This window comes from Solanum verrucosum, unplaced genomic scaffold (assembly GCF_900185275.1).
Source record: "Solanum verrucosum unplaced genomic scaffold, falcon-dt-bn FXZP01000037.1, whole genome shotgun sequence".
NCBI classification, from domain to species: Eukaryota; Viridiplantae; Streptophyta; class Magnoliopsida; order Solanales; family Solanaceae; genus Solanum; species Solanum verrucosum.
Genome location: NW_026020240.1, coordinates 372,347 through 399,163, shown reverse-complemented (window position 1 = coordinate 399,163; position 26,817 = coordinate 372,347). Strand labels below are relative to the sequence as shown.

The window sequence follows — 26,817 nt, the reverse complement described above, 5'->3', positions numbered from 1 at the left end:
TTCTATCGTCACTTCTACCAACTGAGCTTTCTCATATTACTACCAAGAACAGACTAATTACTCTCGTTTAACTATTACTCATGGTAAAAAAAACCACTCTATTCCTCCTCCACATTATAATTTTAGATGGAATATGAAAACTACAACTACCACAATAAGGAACATCAACCCTCTTCTTCTATCATTACTCAACTACTATCAACAACACCACTCCCAAAACTAAAAAGGATTACTAAAAGAACTTTAGGGCAAAAGATCATAAGCACGATTCATTCGAGATGTCTGATATAAGAATATGCATGATATAACATTATGTTGCTAGGCATTAAAAGTAAATCATGAATTTATGAGACTCAACATATTGTGAGACATGATGCTTATATGAATAGATTCATATCATGAGGCTTATATCTATAACTTTATGGATTAAGCTTGAGAATAACGAGCTAAGGTCTTTGCCCCTCATTCTGGGAACTGAGCATAGATGTAAATCTCTCTGAAGTGCATAAGCATAGGTCATAGACACAATTCAGATATTAGGAATATCAACATGATGTTGTAATAACTGAACTTCAGGAATACACAATATTATGAATGGGTTGATATATCTCTAGAACTCTTTTTGAAGACATCACTATCTTATTCTCAACTTTTGACTTGATTTCTCATCTTATCATCTCCCCCCTTAGGTTTGGAGTTGACACTCTAAAGTTATGGATCTATTCCATAATCTCTAAACTGGTCTACATTCCATTTACTCCAATACTCAAGAAGGGCTTATCTCATGGCTACTGAACCCTCTATAAGCAGATATGAAGACCCCTTCTAAGACCTCTTTCTAACATGCTTCTATTAACCTCTTCTTATTGTCTTATAAGGCCGTTTCATCTAACTCTTAAGGAAAAAAACATTGCTTACATCATCCTATTCCACATTGAAAGCTCAAATATACTATCTACGCACATATGAACAATCATTTACTTAATTGGAACCTCGTCTGATCACATATAATCTCGGTTACACCTCTTAATGCTCTTGTTACTCTTATGACTTAGCCACACTTTGATGCCCTTATCTAAAAGTTAGGATCTCACTTGTACCACTCATTTTCATTGCAACTAACATCCCAATCCTTCACCTATTCTATGTAAAGTCTACAAGATTAGATCTCAAGACTAACATCATCACTCTCATGTTTCCATTCTTTTGATTACGACACTCATATCAAATTCAAGCTTGTTTATTACTAAACCCGGATATCAATATGATTGCCCTCTTACTATAGTAACTTACAAGTACTAGATAAAATATAATAAACACTAGCTCACTAAGAACTCATGACAAGTAGTCAATCTTCACCTATCAGTATTCATACTTACAATTTACCGTCACACTTCCTTTCACAACTTAAGTACTATTTACCCATTCACGATACATCATTGTCTAATTATTTCTTTAACCCTCTGAATATTATGGGTTCCTCCTCAATAATTATAAGTGTAGCTTAGATCTATCACCTCATGAATACTCCTGCTATTCTATTCAACACATATACTTGGTTGTTACTAACACAATAACACATTATTATAAACTCATTTCTGGTTAAAGTATACTCTAACTCATCCTGAATAGTAACTATTCCTTTATCTTCTATCATGAAATCTTCAGAACTCATCACTTCTTAGTCTATGGGGAAAAATCCTTATTAATAACTTACTAGGTGTGTGACTATAATAACATATCTTGCCTCATCACTATCTCCCTTTCTTAGATAACTTAACCTCTGCATACCTTCCTCTAACTTTGGGTACTTTCACCACTACTGCTCATAATCTCGTAACTCATACTATCTCTCGGGTGAGAATACTACCCAAACTATCAATAAACTTCCTCATAAGGGTCTCAATTGGAACAAGGCTTAGAGGAGAAAGTACATATCATTTTTAGCTTGAAAGCACGATTCATATGAATATGAGTGCATTCCTCTGAAACTCAACACTTAACTCACTCAGGGGCTTCTCTCAAGCCCCTCTCGAGTCTCATGACTTCCTCAAAACTCTTTCTAAGAATAACTCATCCATGAAGAAAGATGGTTCCCTTCGTATGTGTTTTGACTACCGGCAATTGAACAAGGCGACTATTAAGAATAAGTATCTTCTTCCAAGAATAAATTATTTATTTGAACAACTCCAAGGAGCGAGTTACTTTTCCAAGATTGACCTTAGGTCGGGTTATCACTAATTGAGGGTGAAGGAAGATGATATTCCAAAGACAACTTTTAGAACTCGATACGATCATTATGAGTTTTTGGTAATGTCATTTGGTTTGACTAATGCTCTAGCGGCTTTTATGGATTTGATGAATAGGGTGTTTACACAATACCTTGATATGTTTGTAATTGTGTTCATTGATAATATATTGATTTAATCGAAAAGTGAGGATGATCACAACAATCATTTGAGAATTGTGTTGCAAATTTTAAAGGACCAACAACTCTTTGTGGTGTTTAGCAAATGTGAGTTTTGGCTAAGGTTCATAGCTTTTCTTGGTCATATTGTTTCTAGTAAAGGTATTGAGATAGATCCTAAGAAGATGGATGCGGTCAAGAGTTGGCCTAAACCTCTAACTCCTTCGGACATTAGAAGTTTTTTGGGTTTAGGTGGTTACTACAGAAGGTTTGTTTAGGGGTTCTCTTCGATTGCCTCTCCATTCACAGTTTTGACTCAAAAGAAGGCTAAGTTCATATGGTCTGAAGCATGTGAGAAGAGTTTTCAAGAATTAAAAGATAGACTTACTTTCGCTCTGGTGCTGACTTTATCGGAAGGGACAAATGGTTTTGTTGTTTATTGTGATGCCTCAAGAATTGGGTTAGATGTGTGCTTATGCAAAATGGGAAGGTTATTGCCTATGCTTCAAGGCAACTTAAGGTTCATGAGAAGAATTATCCAACCCATTATCTTGAATTAGCAGCGGTTGTTTTTGCCTTAAAGATTTTGAGGCACTATGTGTATGGTGTTCATGTAGATGTTTTCACCGACCATAAGAGTCTGGAATATGTGTTTAATCAGAAAGATCTTAATCTTTACCAAAGAAGGTGGCTTGAGTTACTTAAGGATTATGATATAAGTGTACTCTATCACCCCGGTAAGGCAAATGTGGTGGTGGATGCTCTTAGCCAACTAACAATGGGTAGTGTTTCCCACATAGAAGAGGGTAAAAGAGAATTGGTACAAGATGTACATAGATTGACCCGATTGGGTGTTCGATTAATGAACTCCACCAAAGGTGGTGTTATGGTTCAGAATAGTTCAAATTTGTCTTCTGGGACGAATGTGAAAGCCACGCAATGTCTTGATCCGACCTTAGTAGAATTGAAAGAAGCGGTACTTAGAAAGTTCGTTGAGGCTTTCTCCCAAGGGGGAGATGGTGTACTAAGATATCAAGGTCGTTTATGCGTTCCTAATGTTGATGACTTAAGGGAACGAATTTTATCAAAAGCCCACAGTTCTCGGTATTCCATTCACCCGGGAGCCACCAAGATGTACCGTGATTTGCGGGAAGTCTATTGGTGGAATGGGATGAAGAAAGATATTGCGGAATTTGTGGCGAAGTGTCCTAATTGCCAACAAGTGAAACTTGAGCATCAAAAATCGAGAGGTTTATCCCAATACATTAGTATTCCTACTTGGAAGTGGGAAGATTTGAATATAGACTTCATAGTAGGGTTGCCTCGTACACGGCAATAATATGATTTGATTTGGGTCATAGTAGAACGAATGACGAAATCGGCTCATTTTATTCCTGTCAAAGTTTCTTATGTGGCGGAAAATTATGCTAAGTTGTATTTGAAGGAAATGGTAAGGTTGAATGGATTGCCCTTGTCCATTATCTCCGATCGAGGTACTCAATTTACTTCTCAGTTTTGGAAATCTTTCCAAAAGGGCCTTGGTACTCGTGTTAAGCTTAACACAGCTTTTCATCCACAAACTGATAGGCAAGTGAAGCGTACTATCCAAACTTTGGATGATATGATGAGAGCATGTTTCATTGATTTTAAGGATAATTTGGATGACCATTTGCCATTGATTGAGTTTACTTACAACAATAGCTACCATTCGAGTATTTGTATGGCTCCATTCCATTTGAGGCTCTCTATGGTAGGAGGTGTAGATCTCTTGTAGATTGGTTTGAGGTGGGTGAAGTTGCATTTAAAGGACCCGAATTAGTTCATGAGGCTATAGAGAAAGTCTGACTTATTAGGGAAAGGTTGAAAACAGCCCAAAGTCGACAGAAGTCCTATGCCGATGTTAGAAGAAGAGATCTTGAGTTTGATGTTCATGTTGGGTTTACTTGAAAATCTCACCCATGAAGGGTGTAATGAGGTTTGATAAGAAAGGGAAGCTTAGTCCCCGTTATGTAGGCCCATATCAGATGTGTTGGTAAGCTTTCTTATGATCTTGAGTTGCCTAATGATTTGGCATCGGTGCATCCAGTTTTCTATGTCTCTATGTTGAAAAAGTGTATTAGAGATCCGACATTTATAGTTTCCTTAGAAGGTTTGGGATTTAATTAAAATCTTTCTTATGAGGAAGCTCCAATTGAAATTTTAGACCGGCAAGTTAAGAAGTTGAGAAATAAAGTAGTTGCTTCCGTGAAAGTGTTGTGGAGGAATCAATTAGTTGAGGGTGTTACTTGGGAGGCCGAGACCGATATGATGTACCAATATCCTCATATTTTTCCTTCTACTCCTACTCTAGCTTGAGGTAATGAGTTCCCCATGGTTTACTCTTTGTTTTGGTGTCATGTGTTGTAAATATTCCCATGATTTCCTTATCTTATGCATGTTCCATGAAGAAGTTATGTTTTGAAAGAAAATGAGTTTATATGATTAATTTTCCTCATGTTGTTGTGCATTGAGTATGAGTTGCCTATAGACTTCATGAGATGAATTGTTGAACATGCTTTAGCTTGGAGTTGATGTTTCCTCCTTGGATATATGCATTTGAGTATGAGTTGCATATGGATTTCATGATATGATGATATGAACATGCTTTTAGCTTGGAGATGGTAGTTTCTCTTCGGATATGAGTAATCTAGTAAGTGCATGCATATTGGGCTGCTAGGTCTAGTTCCTATCTACCTTATGATGCTTTGAATATGTTTAGCTTGGAATCGAAGTTCCTCTTTGGTTGTGTGCATCTAGATGAAATTGCATGCATGATGGGTTGCTAGTTTAGAGTCCTTATCATTTTGTGATGTCTAGAATCTCATTCGAGGACGAATGATTCCAAGGGGGAGATAATGTAACACATCGGATTCGAGAACGGACAACATAGAAAGATTTCAAAGTTTCCAGGTGCCATCGACGGAGACCAACCATGGCCCGTGGATGGAACCACAGACCGTAGGTGTGGTCCGTGGATTCGGCACTCAGTATATTCAGAAGCCATGAGACCACGGCCTAACCGATGGACAGACCGTCGGTCAGACTACGGTCCATGGTTGAGGGTCCGTGGATCATGACGCCAAATGGGAGTTTCTGACCACGAACGGCGGACCAGCAGGACGGACCATCGGTCAAGGTCCATCGGTCAGCAGTACTCGGCAGTTATTTTTAAGGGTAGTTGGGTCTTTTCCTAATTATGTTATCCCTATACTACGTCGTTTTGCCTATGTCTAAGACCCTTATATAAGTGATTTTGTCCCCAAATTAGTTCATTCAAGTCATTCTCCTAAAAATCTAAAAGAAGACCAAAGTTATTCCTCTCCAAATATTTCTCTCTCTAGAAGTTTGAAGAAGAAGATTCAAGCTAGGGTTCAAGGTCAAGTCTCCATTCTTCAAGTGCTTTTGGGCTTTGATAGCAAGGTTTGACAATTCAGTGTACTCACTTGAAAACAAAATCGAACGATTATGAATAAGCTTATTGAGATAGTTCACCACCGTGCAAAGTGCTGGTGCTTTACCTAGTTATCACATCTTACTGCTCGATCACAGATTGGAACAATATTTATCACTTGTTTCTTTAAGTTAACCACTACAGTATCCTTTCAGTAACAAATTATAGGTGAATATTTATGCAATATTTTCAAATATTTAGGTATATAATTTCTGAAACAATCCGTTAATTATAACTTATTATGAAATATTTCATTTATGTCAAAAGAGTTTGTAACTTGTACCTTCCACTCTAAAAAAAATTGAGATAAAACTTCCATACAAAATCATCAAATCATTAACACAAATGATATATTGATAATATATGAAAATAAAATATAAACTTACTCCGATCGTTTGGTATATATATATTCATTGAAGAATAATAGTTTTCTTGGATCCAAAAGATACTAAAGTATCATTAATTAAACTTAATATAATGTAGACTTGGCATGTTACTATTGTCTAATCCAGCAAGAGATGAGGAGAAATCTATAAGTTAAAAATTGATAAGTGATAATTTATTACATAATTGAATTATTATTCACCAAAATTTTACACTTGCAATAGTTTGATTAATGTACTCCTCAATTATCCATCTAGATAGAGTGAGCAAGTTGGGTCCTATCTCACCCTTTTAAGTTTTAATAATAATGGGATCCAAAAGGTGGTATCCAAGGAGAATAAGTGTTTGCACAAGTAAAGGATTTATGCCATCTAGATGTACATTGACATTATTGTAAAGAACTTTCATGTAATTTAACTAGACATGCCAAGTTGTTATTTTATTTTTTGGCTTACCATATAAAAGTTGTGAATAAAAAGTTAATTTAAGGTATATGCATTTGTAGATTTAATACATGATATTTCATTAAAGTTAAATTGTAGACATGTTCAAAATTAAGCACAGTTCATCAACTAAATGTAAATTCTAGAGATCTGGCATAAAAAAGTTATATATATACTATCGAGGCACAAAATTAAGCTCCATCAACTAAAATCTAATAATTAGTAGTATACTACTAGCACGTTGCTTGTGTCACATGTAAGTGCCAACTAGTCCTTTGTTTTTTCTTGATGCCATTTTCCATAACTTATTTTTTATAAGCTTAACTTCTTATGCTTCAACTCCCATCTTTGCTTTCACTTTCAATCTTCCATTGAAGAATCTAGCTCCAAGCAAATGGAGTTCCCTTGTGGGAAAAAGTTGTCCAATAATGCATCTCAAAGAACTCCAAAAGTATTCATACTTCTAGCTTTAACATTAATTATTCTAGGTATTATCCCTCTGCACTACACTTCTAAGTGGTATAGTGCTACAAATTTAGCAAATCATGAGTCAGAAAAATCATCCACATATCATATTGAAGAAATGGAGATAAAGATTATGGATGATGAAACATGTGATATTTCAATAGGAGAGTGGATTCCGAATCCTGATGGACCATATTATACAAACACCACTTGTTGGGCGATCCATGAACACCAAAATTGCATGAAATATGGAAGGCCTGATACCGACTTCTTGAAATGGAGGTATGTTGGAAATTTGAATTGTAGGATAAGCAATTTTAATCAATCATATTCTTTCGAAAATAAATGAAAAATAATTATTCGATTTTATATTTTTAATAGATGGAAGCCTAAGGGATGTGAATTGCGCATCTTCAACCCATTCCAATTCTTGGATATTATGAGAAACAAGTCATTGGCATTTGTTGGAGATTCCGTTGGAAGAAACCAAATGCAATCTTTAATATGTCTCTTGTCCCGGGTACCTATTTTCCTCTTCATACTTCTTTCTTATTGTTTCATTGCCTATACCGTTACGTCCTTTGAGTTTTATACGAGTTTAAATATTATGTAAAAGATATAGAATAAATTCATAAGAATTAAGAACTTGATAAAAATAATAATTAATCATGAAAAGTTAATAAATTATACTGATAATGTAAATAACTTTTATCTATGTTATGTATATATATAATTTAAATTATTATTATACAATACATACATATTTATTGCTAATTACACAATAAGAAAACATGAAATTAGCTATGAAATGTGTTAATCTACACCTAAATGAAATTGACATAAAATTTTATTATTTTAATTATAAAATTTTGTCTATCGCTAAATTTTTATTATTTAACTTTTTATGTTATTATTTAACTTTTTATGCTTATCTTGGGTTGCGTGCACACATGCTGTACTGTATTATTGAATAGGTTGGGTTTGGTTTAACAAAAATAGATGTATTTCAAAGTTTAGGTAATATTCTGTTGAAGACACCAAGAAGTTTTGGACTTGAAGTTTCAACTGTTTTTTAGTTCTTAGTTTCCTTGTGAATACAAAATTAACAATCATGTCCTTATTCTCAAAATAGTTTATTTATGAGGTGCTTCGATATACAATGTAGATTGTCTCAACTCGCTGATTAGAATTATCTCTAGCAATACCATTATTTTGCCATAGAACTCTTTGATCATAATTTGGGAATGTTATTACAAATTATAAAAAAATTATGTGTACATATAAAAATATAATATTAAATTTATATTGCATTAATTACCATTACGATCAACTTCAAATCAACTATTTTTATCTAAATTAATAATTTCAAATCATGATTTAGATTTTTGATAGATAGATGAACAAAGTCACTAATCTTTTTCTAATAAAAAGTCCCAACCTCAAATACGTAAAAGAATATAGATATTCTAACCCATTATATATATGGGTTATATATAATATATATAATATACGTTCAAGCCCTGGGTCGATAAGTTATCCCAGGATAAGTTATCCTAGGGTTAGCTATCCTGGAATAACTTATCACACCATGTATATGGGATAACTTATCCCATCAGTATGATATAAATGGTGGGATAAGTTTATCCCAAACATGGCAACCAAACAAGATACAAATTTTATCCCAATCACTATTTTCTTATCCCATCACTATTTTCATCTTTCTTTTTCTAGAACTTCATTTAGGGGTACTTTTTCCTTTTCTTTCTTTTTTATATTTGGTTTATATTCTTTAGAAAAATCCCAAAATTAACAGATTGAAATTTTTATCATCGTATAAAATTAAATCAAATATCTACATTTAAAACGACTAGCAGTGAACGATGTAGCATATTGTCAATTGCTCAACTAATTCCAATACTTTTTTCGAATTTCACTGAGTAATTGATATTATAAAATAAAATTACTATCATAAAAAAAAATTGTTTTATAATTATTCAAATTTTAAATCCGTCTCAACCAATAATAATAATAATAATAATATATATATATATATATATATATATGATTTGAAGCTATCAGAGTCACTGACAAAATCTGAAAGAGTCCAAAGTGACAGCGTGGGTTCCTCGCTAACATTATTATTCCCTCAATAATAATAATAATAATAATAATAATAATAATAATTAAGAAATTCAGAGGATAACTGTCCCTTTGCACAGATTTGTTGATTAAATAATTGATAACCAAAGTCCAAAAAAATGGATGTTTATCTTTTCCCCCTTTTAAAAATAGATATTTTGTTAATTTAAAAATATTAAGTAAAAGAATAAGAAAGATTCCCCATAAAATATCGATACTTTTTTTTTCTCCTTTTTTGTCCAGCTGCTAAACACCACATGTGCTACTTCATGTGTCTAAATAAAATATTCGTTTCAGTAGACAATTAATAATGTCTTTATAAAAAATTGTATTATTTCATCAATTATAATTTAAAAGGAAGGGGTCGTCCAGGAGCACTTATAATGTGAGTTTTTAAATAAATTATTTCTTATGTAGTAAAAGATACATAAAACTATGATGACTTTGGGATAAAATACAAAATTAATAAATAAATTATTTTTTAATTAACTTATAAATACCGATAATATAACAAAAATTTATACTGGAATCTATGTTTTATTATTGTTTGATTTGATTGGCATAAGTTAGCCTAAAATACACCTCTAGTGATAAATAATAATAATATAATTTTATTTCCCATATAAATGAATCTGAGGAGAATAAGTTTATTTTAAGGGGAAAACAAGTTTTTTTTTAATAGATCATCGGCTCGAGACTAAATTTGAAAGAAGAGAGAATAAAAAGTAATGTGTAAAATATCATAGATAGTCAAAATAAATGAAATAACAGTAATAATAAAATCGAAGAATAAGATAATGCTAGCATAAAAATAATAATAGTGGTAAGGAAACAAATAGATGCTTCAGACTAGAATTTCGCTCCTTCACGAGGAAGGAAAGAAAATACTCTACTATCAACTAACCATCTATTATAATTTTCGCTCTCCATACTCTCTTATCTAATATCATGTCCTCAGTGAGCTAGAGATATGTCATATCATGTCATGTTTAATCATGATTTTTTTTTCTTTTTTGTGTGTAGGCAGTATATCCAATTGATGACTCTATTAGTCCAGATGAAAATTTTAAAAGGTGGAAATATGTTGATTACAACTTTACCCTTGCAACATATTGGTCACCATTCTTGGTAAAAATGAAAGAAGCAGATGCTGATGGTCCAACAAAAACTGGTCTATTCAACCTTTATCTTGATGAAGCTGATGACAAATGGTTAAGTCAAATTGAAGAATTTGACTATGTCATCTTCAATGGTGGCCATTGGTTTACTAGATGCAGTGTTTACTATGAGAACAATCAACTAGTTGGCTGTAGGTACGATTAATTTCACATATGATCACTAAACATTAGTTAATGTAACGAAAGATAGTGTTTCGTGACTTTGTTGTTATAGTTGGTAAAGTTTAGTGAGTATATGTGAAACTAACCGGTTGTTGCAGGTATTGTGGACTTCCAAATGTTACAGACCTCCCATCTACTTATGGCTACCAGAAAGCAATCAGGACAGTTTTGAGGACTATCAACAACTTGGAAAAGTTTAAGGGCATAACTTTTGTTAGGACATTTGCACCTTCTCATTTTGAAGGTGGAGAATGGAATAAGGGTGGGAATTGTGTGAGGAGAAAGCCATTTATAAGCAATGAAACATCTTTAGAGGGGTTAAACTTGGAGTTGTATACAATTCAAGTTGAAGAATTTAAGGCAGCAGAAAAGGAAGGGAAGAAAAAGGGGAAAAGGTTTAGATTATTGGACACAACACAAGCCATGTTGTTGAGACCAGATGGACATCCAAGTAGATATGGGCATTGGTCAAATGAGAATGTTGTTTTGTATAATGATTGTGTGCATTGGTGTTTGCCTGGTCCTATTGATTCTTGGAGTGATTTCTTGCTTCATATGTTGATGTTTGAGGGAAGGAGATCCCATGAAGAAAAACTTCAATTTATGAAACAGTAATAAGTATAGCTAAGAGTTAAGTTCAACCAAACATTTTTTAAAAAAAAAATTAAAGTCGTGTCAGAGATTTATAAGTCAGTCGAAAATATAGAAAAATTGTAATCTTTATTACGTATTACTTTTATTGAAAGGAGATGAGCTTAATAAGAATACTGTTACAGTGAGAATTTGTATAATTGATTTCAACTTGCTTGAGATTGAGGCACGCTTAGTGCATTAGTTTTTCCTTTTTATTTGAAGTGAAAAAGAGTCTTAGTACTTGCACCATTAAATCACTTCACCATTCGATGCTTCCGTCTTTCCTTCTATAGCATACGTAGGTGTTTTACCAATATAAGTTATTTTTGTGGCCAAGCTCTCACTGCTCAAGTAAGTGTGCAACTCCTTCTCCTCTACTCCCTCTCCGTTCACAATTTCTCAGAGCAGACGAGGAAGAAAGGGTGGGCAGTAGCTAGCACGACCCATTGATCCCACATAGAGGTGTCAAAATTCAGCCCAATTGTAGGCAACCCACCCATAATTTTAAAGGTTGGGCTAAAGATAACTTGAATTGGATTCAATCTCAACCCATTCAAGTCCTAACCCATTTAGGAGAATCCTCAATTGAGCTCAATTTGATCTCCAATTTCAACCCGTTATTTGCATTGATGTAATATATGTTTCTATATTAAAGGTATGAATTACTATCTATTTTATAATATCTTTTAGGATTTATCTATCCATTTGTAACTTCTTTTTTAAATTTTCTTTAGTTGAAATTCAAATTGTAGTTATAAAACTTAAATAACATTATATTAAAATTATTGAATTAAGCGGGTCAAATTGGGTGGGTCAAAACCAAACCCGTTTTTAAGCCCATTTGAGCCCAAAGTAAACTTGGGCGGGTAAAGACCCAACCCAATTTCTATTTCAACCCATTTTAATATCTCCAATTTCAACCCAACCCGCCCACCAATTGACCCCCCCTAATCCCACACATCTATCTAGAAGCAAATGTGTTGACCAATTCCATCGAATGCTCCTATCTCTCAGCAAAGATTGTGTGAGTGTGCAATAAGGATGCTTCACCATAGAATAAATCAATCCAGTTCTTTTCCAGTGGCACTCGTTTTGTATCTCGGACAAACAAGGGTGCGGTGAGAAGGAAAAGTTCATGGATTGATTCACTGAACAATGCTTGCAATTTAGAAGACAACGACATTGTGAACGTTCAAACATTTCTACTCTGGAATTACACCATATACATGTTAATCGTCAAGTAAAAATCTACATCATTGTATTTTTGGGATGTATGTAGGGATTTTTACAGTTAAAAGATTAACAAAATCCACCAAGGAAACACTACTCTGCTCAACTCTAGAATGAAATCTTAATGAATACTAAAATATGGAGTGCTAAAATGTACACAACGAAAGCCGACCTGAGCAACATAAGCTTGTGCAAATTCTCCAGTCTGCCAGGCTTTTGACGAGGATCAACGATATAATCTGAAGAAACACGTCCCCTGTCAATGTTGCTTCTTGGATACCTATTCCGAGTGGCATTCATATCTGCATTGCTTGCTTCGAGCTTCCTCCAAAGACCATTTAATTTCTTTAATTCCATCTCCTTTAGATGAACTTCATGAACAAGGTTCTCTGCTTGGGCCTAAAGTAGATGAAAAAACAAAAGATTAGAGAGCCACAAACGATAAAAAAAAATAGCATAACACAATGCCTTCACAAGCGGATCTAGATTTAAAATAAATGGGTTCAATTCTGAAACTAAACTCATTGTACTTTTGAAATTATGCGTTCAGAATTTAATATTTATTAAAATTTTAATTTTTCTACACATATACTCCCTCTGTTTTTCAATTTGTTTGTCTTACTTTCCTTTTTAGCATGATTCAAAAAGAATGTCTTTCCTTTTTTGGCAACTCTTTAATTTCAACTTTCTGCCACAAGATTACAAGATATTTTGGTACATTCTACATATCTTTAGTTTAAGACCACAAGATTCAAAATTTCTTATTTACATTATTAAATTTCGTGTCAAGGCAAATACAAACAAACAAATTGAAACATAGAGAGCATATATGTGTTTCGTGTCAAAAGTACAATTTCCAAAACCCATTGCGCAAAAGGCTGCACTGCAGCCTCTGAATGCTAAATAATTTTCAAAATCATTCACCTGTTTTGCAGCAAGTTGCTCTATTAGGCTATGAAGCTGCTTATCCAATATTTTCTCTCGCTGAGCTGAAAGAAATAGCATGACAAGATCAGACTTTAGGCATGTCATGCTATAAAATGTCAATATATAACAACAAAAAAAAATATCAATATGTAATTAACAGCTTTATTCCCCTGAATTTTTTAAGCAGTTTTCCATTATTTATTCAGAATCAAGTGCGATGCATTTAAGGCACAGAAAAGAAGAAACTTGAGAGAAACTGGTTCCTTGATAAGCAAGGGAAAGAAATTTAAGACAACAAAATATATCATATGGTCTGACCACACAGTAGTAGTTGATGAACATTATCCATAACAATGTTAGCTAATATATGTTATTAGTTAGGTGTACCTGGGGAAGGTTGCTTGAGTGCATAATCTTGCACTTCTGCCCATTTTTTCTCCAGGTCATGAACAGCTCCTTCCAGAGATGTCTAATTAAAATCGATCAGCAGAAGCAGATGAAAAGAACGAAAAGTAATTTACATTGGCTATTATGATGCAAAGTGAGATAAGCTAAGCTACACACCAGTTCCTTCTTCTTTTCCTCTAATTTCTTCAGCAGCGCAGAATTTGCAAATTCCTCATCTTCTTGATCTTCACCATTATTTTTAATCAAATAGTCATTTGATTTCACAGACTCACTGGCTGCTGCAGCCTGTGCTCGTTGTAACTCTGACTTTATGTTTTCTTCCATTAAGTCCATTTCCTGTAAATTGCATAATGTTCCAGAATTGTTGAACAATGAAGATCCCAGAAACAAAGTTGATTGCATATAAAGGAATCAGTGGACAGGCTGAAGGTGAAAATATAATCAGTAATAACTTGAGACATTTAATTCAGGTAATAACATAACATATCCTGTGCCGAGGGATTACTGGAAACAGTAGGGGTATGGTCTGGGTACATCCTACCTCCCCATTTGTGGAATTACACTAGGTATGTTGTTGTTGTAATATAACTTACCGTACAAGTACGATTAGTAAAAGAATTTGTTACATAACTAAGCATAGGGCTCATCTGTGCTGGGCAATCCAGTGCTAACATTAGTGTATGACTGCACCAGATAGCGGGAAAGGAAGTCAGTTCTTAATTAAGAGGGAGGGGGAGAGAGAGAGACAGAGACTCTTTGCATGAAGTTTTTTCTAGGGCCTAGGGGGTGCTAAAATTCTAACATGGCATGAAATATGGTTCCTGGTTTTACGAAGAAATTCACATTAACAGTTATTTTTTACGAGTACTTGTCAGAGAAGTTCGCCTGGCCTCTAACAGTTGGACATGCAATCAGATGATAAAACAATAGATAAATGATGCCCTTTCTCTTTTGTAAATCATAAAAGGATCCTCTCGAGAAAGTTACGAGTTATGATCTATGTTGCTTGGACTCTTCAAAAATGTCGATGGGTACGTGTCGAATTCTCCAAAAATAGCGCATATTTGAAGAATCTGACACAGGTGCGGCATCATTTTTGAAGAGTCCGAGCAACATAGGTTATGACTAACCTGCAACTTGCTGCGTAGAAGGTCAGCTTCCTGTGACTTCTCCTGAATCCTGTTCTCATAATCTGAGATAGCCTTTTCATACTCGGCATTTTCTTCTTGCAGAGTAATTTCTCTTAATTGTGCCTGCCACCAAGGTAGACCAAATATCGTACTTCAAATTCAAAGCTCTGCATGCATATTCGAGTGCATGTAAAAAATACCATCTCCAAATTCCTTAATGTTACTTTGGCCAAAGAACTGAAAATCTCTTAATCTCATCACAAATATCAATAGATAATGTACATGACATTAGAATTAATAGAAAGAGAAATAATTAAGCAGTATAGATTTCCAGAGAACAATCAAAAGTTTCACACTACTAAGTACTAATACATCCTCAGGCTCACCAAATAAAGGAAATCAGAGGAGCAACGAGAAGAAAAGCTCTGATACCTATGCAGGAACTTCAGAGGATTCTTCTCGCTTGAAAGTTTTGTGTGATACATTAAGCAAGGTATTATGGTCTACCACTAGCCGATTGGTAAGATAAACCAAATCCAATATTTCTGACATCTATGATCTATAATGTGTTATTCATTGTGATAAAGCAATTAGAATGTCAAACCTTCTACCTCCTAGTATACCATATCAAAATGTCAAAATGATGCATATTGACATTAGTATAATGATGGCGCCTATTTATATCAAGAATAATTTATCCCCCAAAATGTATTGGTCCTCATCTTTTCCTTATCACAAAAAATATCTAGAATAAACACAGTGCACCACAGACCACTGAACAATTTTCAGTTTAAACGATTAAGCTATTTTCGCCGACCTCATGTACCCAACACAATCAACATTAACAGTTTCATTGCTAAACCTGTCGAACTCACCAAGAAATCCGAGAAACAGACAAAATTTCACGTAGCAATTCAATTTATGGTAGTCGGCATTTTGCATCACTTGAATACAATTTTATTAGGTAACTTGACAATAATCTCTACATAACAAAGGGAGTTTGTAGCAGCTAGAACAAGTCCCTCCATTTACCAAAAAGGGAGAAACGCAAAAGAAAAGAATCCACTCAAGTTTCACTCAACCGTTGGTCGCAAGTTTTATCCTTTTCCCCAATTACTTTTTCTCTGAATCCAGTGAAAGGTCAAATTTGGGGTTTGATACATGAGCTGGACCTTCATTTACCAGTACACACTTATTTAGCAGGGTTTGTTTTTGTCATTAATCATAAATTGATCATTGAAACAAATCTTGATATTGATTTTATATCATATTATTTGGATGACAAAGGAAAGAAAGGGTGCAATGTAGGGACACCGGAATGTGAGGGAACCATGAAGGGGTTGCACTCCTTCAGCAATAGATGCAAGTGCAACCACGCCTATCCAGAGGAGGATGCAATGTAGTTCCAACAGGTTCAACTGAACCCAGTATTTTCTAACTAGGGCAAAAATATATGCCATGTAAATAATCATTATATTTTCAGTGAAATCCCACAAGGGGTTTGGGGAAGGTAGAGTGTACGTAGACCTTACCACTACCTCGTAGAGGTAGAGAGGCTATTTCAGAAAGACCCTCAGCTCAAGTGCAGCAAATCGAAGTACAAGGAAGTAGAAAACAGTGGGAAAAACATAGCAACTAACAAGGTGCAAATCCTATAAAAAAGACCATGAACCATAAAATAGTGCGATAATCGGAATACAACAACCAACACACAATGATAGATATCACAATGAAGAAGTATAATAATACAGCTAGTACAACACCAAAAAGCCTAAACTTTAGAAAAGCAAGACAACACTCCACACGTTCCTATCTAAGATGATGTACTTAGTAACCTCAAGTTGAGCCATGATGTAAAATGATTTACCTTAAGATCAGGAGGATCAATAGTATTCCTATTTACATGAATTGAACCCCAATTGAGGGTGAAGGTGCTGAAGCTAGCCTCACTTGTCAATGATATAAATATAAAATTGAAATCTTGAATTCGCCTAAACTTGTATTAGCTGAAGATAACCACATATATTTCACAAAAGGGTAATGGGTATTGTAGAACTTGAAATCTTAATCCACCCCCAGAAGCAACAATCGATGAAAAGCAAAAATTGAAGTAATTAAAAGAAGAGAAAATGACAAACCTGTTCTTTGGTGGCAGAGTGAGCATTAAGTTGGAGGGCGAGAGCATTATTAGAGGCGAGGGAGTGAGCGTGAAGATGAGGAAGACGCTCAGAGATGTCAGGAGGAGGGAGTCTAAGCCGTAGATCTTGAATGGTACGAGTAAGAGAAGTAGCCTTTCGATCCAAATCGAGAAGGTATGATTGTTGTTGTGGAGTAAAGATTAAAGGGATCGAATTGGGGTTGTTGTCATCTTCATCATTGCTGTGTGAACCTCCTACTACATCTGCTGCCCATGCCAACAAACCCGCCATTTCTGCTTCTCTCTTTGCTTTCTTCTCAACAATTGCACTAACTTCTTCTTCTTCTTCTTCTTCTTCTCCTTCTTCTTCTCCTTCAAAAGTTATTTGTGCATATGAAAATCAATGAGATTAATTTTAAGCTAGAAAGTTTGTTTGTATATAAAATTGTGTTTCTTTAAGTTATTATTCTCTTCTCATAAATATAAAAATTTAATTCTTATTAAAGTTCCTAAATGAAATAATCTAATTTTTATTAATTAGATATCAGAATATTGTAAGTTGTCATATTGATAAATTGCATATCTCGATGTTTATTTTATAAATAAATATTTATGATAACAAACTTTCAAATATATATTACCTCCGTTCACTTTTAATTGTCATAGTTTCTTTTTTTAGAATCAAACAATAATAACTTTGACTAACATTTTACGATGTATTTTTTAATCATATTGATATGCAAAAAATTGAAATTTATACTACTTTTTCTATAGTTTTTGAATATCTAAATTTTTTGTTTAAAATATCAAATTAATGTAATCTAATTAAACTTTAAAAATTAGTCAAATTGACTTTCGAAAAGTGTAACATGACAATTAAAAGTGGATAGATAGAGTATAATTTGATAAGAATTTATTAATCAACAATAGTACTAATAATTTTCTCTTCACATTGAGCATGGGTCTCTTTTTACAAAATTTAAAATGATATGTCATTTTTTTTTACAAAATATTTAGTTATGGATCAAATTTTACATTCTAAAAAGTATTAACGAACGATTTGAAATTTCGAATTAGAGGATTTGAAATTTTAAATCATGATCTCAAATCACATGTTCAAATGTTAATTTAAAATCATGTTTTCATATCGTATGTTCAAACGTCTTCGAAGACTACAAGTTTTTTTTAAAAAATACTTTTTAAAACTCGATGTCAAGTCAAAATCACACAAACAAATTGAAATGGAGAAATTAATTCATATCGGCAACCTGTCATGTAGAGATGCCAATAATTTTCTGAAGATCGATTGAACCAAACTATATCCGACCACTTATTAGGTTTTTTTAAATAAAACTATAGACTTGTTTATGGATTGATATCGTACAAAAAATTATGTGTGCTTTTAAGTTTGTAATAATAAACCCAAAATTATTGAATCATACCGCATAAATTTATGTGTAAAATAATTTATATATTATATTTACAAATAATGAAATATTAAATATTTTGTTAGGAGTGATGGAAACGACTATAAGCCAACGTGTAATTGACTCCAAAAATTCTAACTCCAAATTTTTATATGATAATAGATTAGTTCTAGCGTCTTGAATAATACACTATAATATATTTCAATGGTCTTAAGTAGCAAACTAGCAATCTACGAGGTATTATATATCTTTTTAAATCTACGAGGTATTAGACCAATTCAGATCTTGAGTCCCTTCTTGATTAATTTATTTTCACTCGTGTGATTTAGATTGTTGTCTTGGCTTAACTTTGTTTTACGCTACTATAAGATAGTGGAATGATTCTCTATTTTCGTCATTTTTATGTTTTCTTAATTCATCAGACAGAAAATGTAATGATCCAAAAGGTTGTTTTTAGAAAAAATTATAAAATTACCATTTTATCCCTTTCAATATTGGTGGCCCAGAGTCATTTCTGATTGGATTTTGAAATTAGTTTTGAGTTAAAAGTTATAAATTATGGAAATTTTTAAAAATTGAAAGGATAAAGTTACTAAAAATGGTTCGAGTCTCGAAATGAAATTTCGTCGATTCCATCAGTCTAGAAATATGAAAATTGATCTACAAAAATTGTCGGTTTCAGATTTAGAGTTTTTTTTTTTTGAGGATTTGAGGTCCTAAGATGGAAATTGTTGAAATTTTAGCTTTTGGGTTGATTTTGGTCAATATTAGGGGTTCGGATGCTCAAATTGTATTTCCGACATTTCTCTTGGATTTGGGGATAATTTTAGGCTTAGGAGGGGTCTTGGTTGAACTTTTAGAGGTCCATAATTTGTTTTGATTTTTCTAGGCGTTGTCTTTTTCTTGTTACTTTCACGAATTTCAGGTCAAGAAAACCTTGAATTCGTGTTTCGATGGTTTCATTGAGTCTAAAACATCGAGTTTAGTCAAATTACACATTTTATTTGTGTGTGTCGGGTTGCGAATGAATCCTGAATGTTCATCCTAAAGCTTTTGTGTTGGCTGATTTTTTTAATATGTGTTGTTGATGTCTACCCTCCGCATTTGTGGAGGGTAGAGTATTGGGACCTCTGCATTTGCGGAGGGTAGAGTATTGGGACCCCTGCGTTCGCGGAGGTTTGAACGCATTCGCGGAAGGTCAAGGTGTTGACCTCCGTGTTCGCGGAGGTAGGGGCGCGTTTGCGGGGTTTTTATGAGTTGTTTTGTCCGCGTTCGTGGAGGACTCCTAGACATAATGTTTCCAAATTTCAGGGTTTCGTCCTCATTTCTTCATTTTTGAGTTTTGGGAGCTTTGGTGTGACGATATGAATAAGGTTTTTGAGAAGAAATATTTGGGTAACGATTCCTAATCTTAAATCTTCATTTACCCATTATTATTTATGTTTATAAGTGTCGAATCAAGGTTTTGAAATGATAAATTAGGGGACTTTCAAGAACTTGAGTTTTTGAAGTAAAATGGTGATTGTGAAATGCTTTCAAATCCTTTTTCGAAATGGTTTTCACCAATGGGTTTCAAATGTCTTGGATAATGTATTCAAGTAATTATTTTTGGATTCAACCCTCTTTTTTGAAATTGGGTTTTTGAGTTGATTTGACCGATTTTTCAAAGTATATGATGTGGGTGTTGTTATTTCCGAAATTTTATTGTGATTAATTATTTGATTAGATTATGTGACTTTGGACATTGTTCGGAAAGAAAAATTTCAAGTCTCGAATTGACTTTTGATTGAATTAAGGCAAGGGAACTTCTAAACCTTGTAAAACGTGTATCTTGTATTTCCATTCACGCGTGTGTTGGGGAGTAATGAAAATGGGATGATGAGTTCAATTACTGTAATTAATTGATATTAATGATTGAAAGGGGGATTAAAAGAAAAAGGCAATAGGTTTCTAACCTACCTAAAAGCTATAGAGAGAGCAAAACAGGCAAATCTCTAAGACTCTAGGAAACTACGAAAGGAAATGAGTCAACCAATTTGCTGAAAACTTAATTGTGCTACTCGATGGGCCTGTCAGATCATTGCTCAGGATCTGCAGGCATGAATGCAATGCCTCCATACAATGAGGTATCTTACAAAATAATATACCGAGTATGTAAGACAAACTGGAGAATAATGATTGAACGAAAAAGTTAGAGTAAAACAAAGTATAACATTTTACCTTCCTACAATAAAACAATAGATAAACACGTAACAAACGATAACCTAACCCAACCCTCATAAACCCAACAGGTACAAGCAACACACAACCACCATAAGTCCTAGCAAGCATAAATAATTGCTAAATACTGCTACTGACCCTTTACCTGGACCCTAGTGATTATCTGAATTGAACTATCAGAATTTGTAGGTGTCGTGAATCAGTACAACCCTTGGGCTCCATGGTTAAATATAATTGTTTCTTCGTAGGTATAGTCTGCTCATTCTGTAGGTATGATTTACTCAGCCCGTAGGCTCGATGTAGCTTCTTGGCCCATAGACTCGGTGTATCAATCAACATGTGCACTCCAAAAATTTATAGTGTTATTGTCTCCTGAGGCCAGAACAAACCCATAGGCAACAACTAGATAATAAAATGTCACAACAATAACATGTAATCATAGACGACCATAATAAAATCATAACATGATTTTCTAGGCTGCTACATAAGGAATGTAGTGTTGTTGATAGACACTATATTATGTTGTAGTTACCAACTCAATAGTATAAGTCCACAAGTCGAATAACAATAATATACAAGTCATAACATGTTTGGGTCTTTAAAGTCACGCCAAAAAGAAAAAAAGAAGACTTAACATACCTTTCTATTGAAACCCAAGGGGTCGCTATGAAGCACGACCAATCAATCATAACACACCAAATTCGAGAATCAATAAGGTTGAAAAAATGAGGCATAACCAATCAATAAGGTGTTAAGGTCGTCAATACAATCAACACACTTTAACTCAACAAACAACACCACAATCTCTACCAACAAATAGCTAATAACAAGAAGAAAAAGTTAGTAACATCTCATAGGAGTGGATAGATCCTGAGGCAATACAACAAGACGAACTTTACACCATTCAGTCTGGTATCCATCAAAAGAGACTCCAAAAAAATACCCCCCAATCCCTCCAACACTTAACACCATTAATATATGTTACACCCAAAAAAAAATTCAAGTCAAGACCCAAACTATTATTTATTTACGTATAATGTCGTGTTGGGTGATTCTTAAATTGTGCTTAGGTGTTAAAGTCAATTCTTTAGTGTGGGAATAAATTTGGAAATGAATTAAGGTCACAATAATCCCCACCACACACAAAGATGAATCCCAAATGATGTTGGGATGAATGTTAGATTTTCTAACATTAGGGGGAGAGATGATTGATAGCTGAAAATTATATGTGAGGTGAATTATGAATTATCTAGATCCTTGTTAAAAATAATAATAATGTGAACTTGAAGTTCAAGGGATAATTCTTTTGCATAATGTTGCAAATCTACCGCAAGATGAATTTATTGACCCTATGCTATAATTCAGCTGCAAATGCTCCAAAGAGAAGTCCTTGAAGGACAGAGTCTATGATACACTTGAAGCGTAATAGACCAATCGGTTCCAAATGTAAAATTCCTTGAAGAAGGAGAAGAACAAATGATCAATATGGTCATGATAATGAGGCAAGTGCTATAAAAGAGCACCACGACATATCACTTCATAAAACCTTGAAAAAGGTTTATGTACCTAAAAATGATGAAATGAAGAGATCTCGATAAGTTATGTCATATTGGAATCGATATCAAATAACCGTCGACGGTATTTTTGATATGAAGTAGCACTCAATGATATAGATCGTGACAAGGATCTTGATTCAAATTTGTCACATAATGTGGACAGATAAATGATTGGCCAAATAGAATGCATAATTCAAGTATATTTTGTTTCACTTAGAAAGTGACGTTTTGGACTGATAGTCCATAAATCAAGGTATAATGTCAGTGGGGTAAAAATTAATTAATATGCGATAGTACAATCGTAAGATATCAAGTACGGTTTGTGCCTTGGAGCATAAAGGTTTTTCGCAAAAGTCTTGACATTATTGGAGATATTTTCTCCTATGGTGGATGTAATGAGCTTTATTTTGATCTGGCAACATATGAAAAACTTGAATGCATATAATGAATAATTGTCATGTCTAGCTAGACAATTAAGCTTATATAAAAATTCTTGAAGCATTCAATGTGCCTGAAGCATGTAAAGGGTTTGAAAGAAACTTTTTCAATAAAGTTTCAAGAATCCTTATATGAATTGAAATAATCAAGGAAGAAATGATACAAAAAAGACCCTAATTAACCTTGCATTTTTATGAAAAGATCAGGATCTGAATTTGTTATAATAGTTGTGTATGTTCATGACTTGAACATTATTAGCACTCTTAAAGAGCTTTCAAAAGTTGTTGAGTGTTTGAGAAGGGAATCTAAAATGAAAAGATCCTAGAAAGACAAAATTTTGTCTTGACCTACAGATTGAAAATTTGACGAATGAAATATTTGTCCATCAATTAACATACACAAAAAATTTTTGATGCGATTTTATATGGAGAAATCACATTCATTGAGTACCCAATGATTATGAGATCGCTTGACATAAATAAAGATTCATTTTGATCTCAAAATAATGATGACGAGCTTCTTGGTGATGAAACTCCATATCTTAGTGCAATTGGCACCTTGCTAACAATACTCGACCAGATATCTATTTATAGTAAGTTTATAGGCAAGATTCAGTTCCTCTCCAATAAAAAGACATTGAAAATGGTGTTAAACACATACTTAGATATCTTCGGGGGACCATGGACATGAGTTTATTCTATTTCGATGAATCCAAATCAGAATTGATTGGTTACACAAATGTTGGATATTTATCTGATCCGCTGATGTGAGGCTAAAAATACATATTTTTAATCATTATTTCCTCACATTTATTATTTATATTTGTCCTTTTTGAGCATTAATTTGATGGATTGTGCTAAATTGTGTATTTTATTTATAGGATTAAATTGGTGGAAAATTGGAGAAGTTTGGAGCTAAAACGAATTAAAGATTGAAGGTTCAAGAAGAAAATCAAGCAGCCATCTTATTGAATTAAAGTGAATAAAATATTATATTTATATAAAAGGGGCATATTGCGAATTGCAAAAGATTTAAGTTGAATGAATAAGCTGCCACGTGCCAGTCTCTCAATGCACTGGCCAATTGATGAATGACAGTGCATAATCAACAAATTCATTGAGGCGGCACTACTATTCACTCGGCGAAAAAGAAAAAGGAATTCAATTCCTTTTGGTTTTGGATTCCTAATTTATTCAATTATTTTATTTAGGGTTTTCTACATCTATAAATAGTGCATAGAAATAATTATTTAAAAGCGAAGAACCAAGATACAAGACACAATATAAATTTTCTTCTAGCTTAGAAACTTTGGAAGAGCCGCCGTGGAGGCCGGAGAATTGTGGTTTATTCTTTCTTCTCCTTTATTATTTATTTGTATTCGTGATTAATAAAAGATAATTTAGCTATTGTTCTTAACTTTTTATGATTAATACAAGCATATTTATTTTAATGAATTTTGATTGTGTTTTTGAGATAATGAGTAGCTAACTTTCATATCTAGGGTTGTGGGAACCATAAGCGATTAACAAAGTATGAATAATAACTAAGTAATTCGTGAATAGTGTTGAAGCATGCATTGATAATTCTTTCGTCTAGAAGTCTTTTTAACGGTGGTCAACGTTAGAACTCGCCTTGTTGCTACTTGCCGGACCAAGGAGGTAATCAACAAGAAAAGAATTATCAACATAGATTTAGTGTGATACTATCTAATAGTCTAGTGTCGATTGGTGCGAAGTAATAACTAACCCAAACATCGATTATGATGTCTAATATGAGGTAAAGGTAAGGGTTAGTAAATTATACACACGTAGCCGGACCAAGGTGCAGGGTGAAATTCTCTAGATGCCGAACCAAGGATTTAGAGATATCTAACTTATCACTTTGCATGTAATACACTAGAAAATGATTACTATTATTAGGATTACTGCGTTATGAGCTTATGGGGAACACATTCCTAGTTACTTTTAATAATCTGAATATAAATAAATACTTAGTTCAAAGCTATTTTTTTATTTATTTTATTTTATTTCAATTTAAACCCCCCCATTTTTATATAACGACTATTGAGTTAAATATTTGCTATTAACAATATTCTTCCATATTCTCTGTGGGATCGACCCCGACTCATAGTTGGGTAAATATATTGCATACAATCTTTATATTTCTTATCAAGAAGTATATTTGAACGTTATCATCCTCATAAAGACCGATCTCAAACTGGCTATTTGCTTAAGTGTTAAGGCACAACAATATCTTGGCCATCAATGAAGCAAACATTGGTGGCCACTTCTTCAAATCATGCAGAAATAATAGCCATCCATGAAGCAGTTGAGAGTGCGTCTGGTTGAGATCAATGACCCATCATATTCAGGAAATGTGTGGTTTTTCTTTGAAAAAGAATATACCAACCACAATGTACGAAGATAATGTTGCATGTATAGTTCAATTAAAAGGAGGATACATCAAAGGAGACCGGACAAAGCATATTTCACCAAAGTTTTTTTTTCCACACATGATCTTCAACAAAATGGTGAGATAGAAGTTCAACAGATCTGTTCAAGTGATAATCTTGCTTATTTATTCACTGGGGTATTGCCAACATTAATGTTTGAGAAGTTGAGATACAAGATTTGAATGCGTCGTCTACGAGATATCAAGTGAAACTTTCATCAGGGGGAGTGAAACACGCGTTGTACTATTTTCCTTAACCATGGTTTTGTCCCAAGTTGGATTTTCCTGGTAAGGTTTTTAACGAGGCAACATTTAAAGCGTATTATGAGATGTGTGTACTCTTTTTTCTTCACTAGGCTTTTTCCCACTGGATTTTTTCTAGTAAGGTTTTAAAGAAACACATTATCTATTGATATCCAAGGGGGCGTGTTATAAATCTATTGTATTGTGTAGATTGTCTATTACATCTATCCAAGAATTAATTCAATTCATGTATGGGTGCTTCCAAGATGATAAGAACATTAATGGATAAACATATATCTACTAATTTGGTGACCTTTGGGAGTGATATCTCAACACTATAAATAGAGATATCACTCACCATTTGGATGACACACTTGAGTAAGAAGAAAAGTCTTCTCCTTCATCTACTTATCTTGTCTTCTTCGCTTATATTATATTGTTCGGAGCTTGATTTTATAACATATTTAGGTTAGTGTCGAATATATAAGATAATATTGATATTTCTCTTCATCTACGATATGATACATATAAAATATAATATTTTTTTGCATCTTTTCAAGTGCAAACTATTCATATGTATATAGTAGAACGAAATATTCACTGTGGTGAAGTAAATGGAATAAGAGGTAATATTTTGAAGTAACAATATATTATATTATGTTGAAAATATTTTGTATGTTTAAATTTCCTCTATCTTTTGTAGGAGTACTAATTTTCTATACAAATTCTAATTTTGTAAAAAAGAAATTGAATTTTATTTATTGTGTCTTTATTATTACATTTGCTTATTATAATTTTTTAAACACTAATTAAATATTTATAAGAATTATGAAAAATGAAACATACAAAAATTATGAATAATATTTAAGATTAGAAGTTACAAGTATGATGAAGAGACATGAGTTATAAATAACTCAAATGTACAATTTTATTAGACATTAAATGCATTAATAATAAATAAATAAATGAAAGTAACGGGTGAAAATATATATATAAAAAAAGAACAAAAAAAATATAATAATCGATGACTGTATAAATATTATAGGTACATTTCAAACAAAAAAGAACAGCGACGAAAATAGATTGTTACATGCGCAAAAAAAAGGGCATCATGAAATCAATATTTTATTTTTTCAATTACTTTTTGCAAGTATAATAAAAATGAAACTCCTAATCATCACAATTTTTTTTTGTTGAAATGAGATAATTATATTAATTGTGCTTCATAAAAGGACCAAATGATAAGCATTGACAATACATGTAGCTAAATTATTTATACAAACCAAAGTTTAATTTTTTTTTTTAGCAAAAGTAGCTAAATAACTAATACAAGTCAAAGTAAAAAATGT

At 33.2% G+C, this 26,817-nt stretch overlaps 3 protein-coding genes across 4 annotated transcripts in view; 1 reads left to right on the top strand and 2 right to left on the bottom strand.

Annotated features, from left to right (window-relative positions):
- LOC125832840 (uncharacterized) overlaps positions 1–26,817 on the bottom strand; it is a 592,533-nt gene that overhangs the window by 451,255 nt on the left and 114,461 nt on the right. The window lies entirely within an intron of this gene.
- Positions 6,956–11,322, top strand: LOC125832833 (protein trichome birefringence-like 19). The gene is made up of 4 exons (XM_049512023.1): positions 6,956–7,471; positions 7,571–7,709; positions 10,352–10,641; positions 10,767–11,322. Exons 1-4 carry the CDS (start codon positions 7,119–7,121, stop codon positions 11,281–11,283), a joined length of 1,299 nt encoding a protein of 432 aa, XP_049367980.1. The 5' UTR covers positions 6,956–7,118; the 3' UTR covers positions 11,284–11,322.
- On the bottom strand, positions 12,484–17,671 carry LOC125832836 (uncharacterized). The gene is made up of 6 exons (XM_049512025.1): positions 17,135–17,671; positions 14,997–15,119; positions 14,023–14,202; positions 13,846–13,927; positions 13,456–13,520; positions 12,484–12,930 (listed from the first exon to the last, which is right to left on the bottom strand). Exons 1-6 carry the CDS (start codon positions 17,423–17,425, stop codon positions 12,640–12,642), a joined length of 1,032 nt encoding a protein of 343 aa, XP_049367982.1. The 5' UTR covers positions 17,426–17,671; the 3' UTR covers positions 12,484–12,639.

What these genes read in the sequence shown, in the direction of transcription:
- LOC125832833 (XM_049512023.1), top strand. Translation starts at nt 7,119, where the DNA reads ATGGAGTTCCCTTGTGGGAAAAAGTTGTCCAATAATGCATCTCAAAGA. An exon ending in ACCGACTTCTTGAAATGGAG is followed by an intron (nt 7,472 to 7,570) that starts GTATGTTGGAAA and finishes TATTTTTAATAG; the next exon opens with ATGGAAGCCTAAGGGATGTG. An exon ending in AATCAACTAGTTGGCTGTAG is followed by an intron (nt 10,642 to 10,766) that starts GTACGATTAATT and finishes CGGTTGTTGCAG; the next exon opens with GTATTGTGGACTTCCAAATG.
- LOC125832836 (XM_049512025.1), bottom strand. Translation starts at nt 17,425, where the DNA reads ATGGCGGGTTTGTTGGCATGGGCAGCAGATGTAGTAGGAGGTTCACAC. An exon ending in AGGAAAAGAAGAAGGAACTG is followed by an intron (nt 13,928 to 14,022) that starts GTGTGTAGCTTA and finishes GATTTTAATTAG; the next exon opens with ACATCTCTGGAAGGAGCTGT. An exon ending in ACTCAAGCAACCTTCCCCAG is followed by an intron (nt 13,521 to 13,845) that starts GTACACCTAACT and finishes TATTTCTTTCAG; the next exon opens with CTCAGCGAGAGAAAATATTG.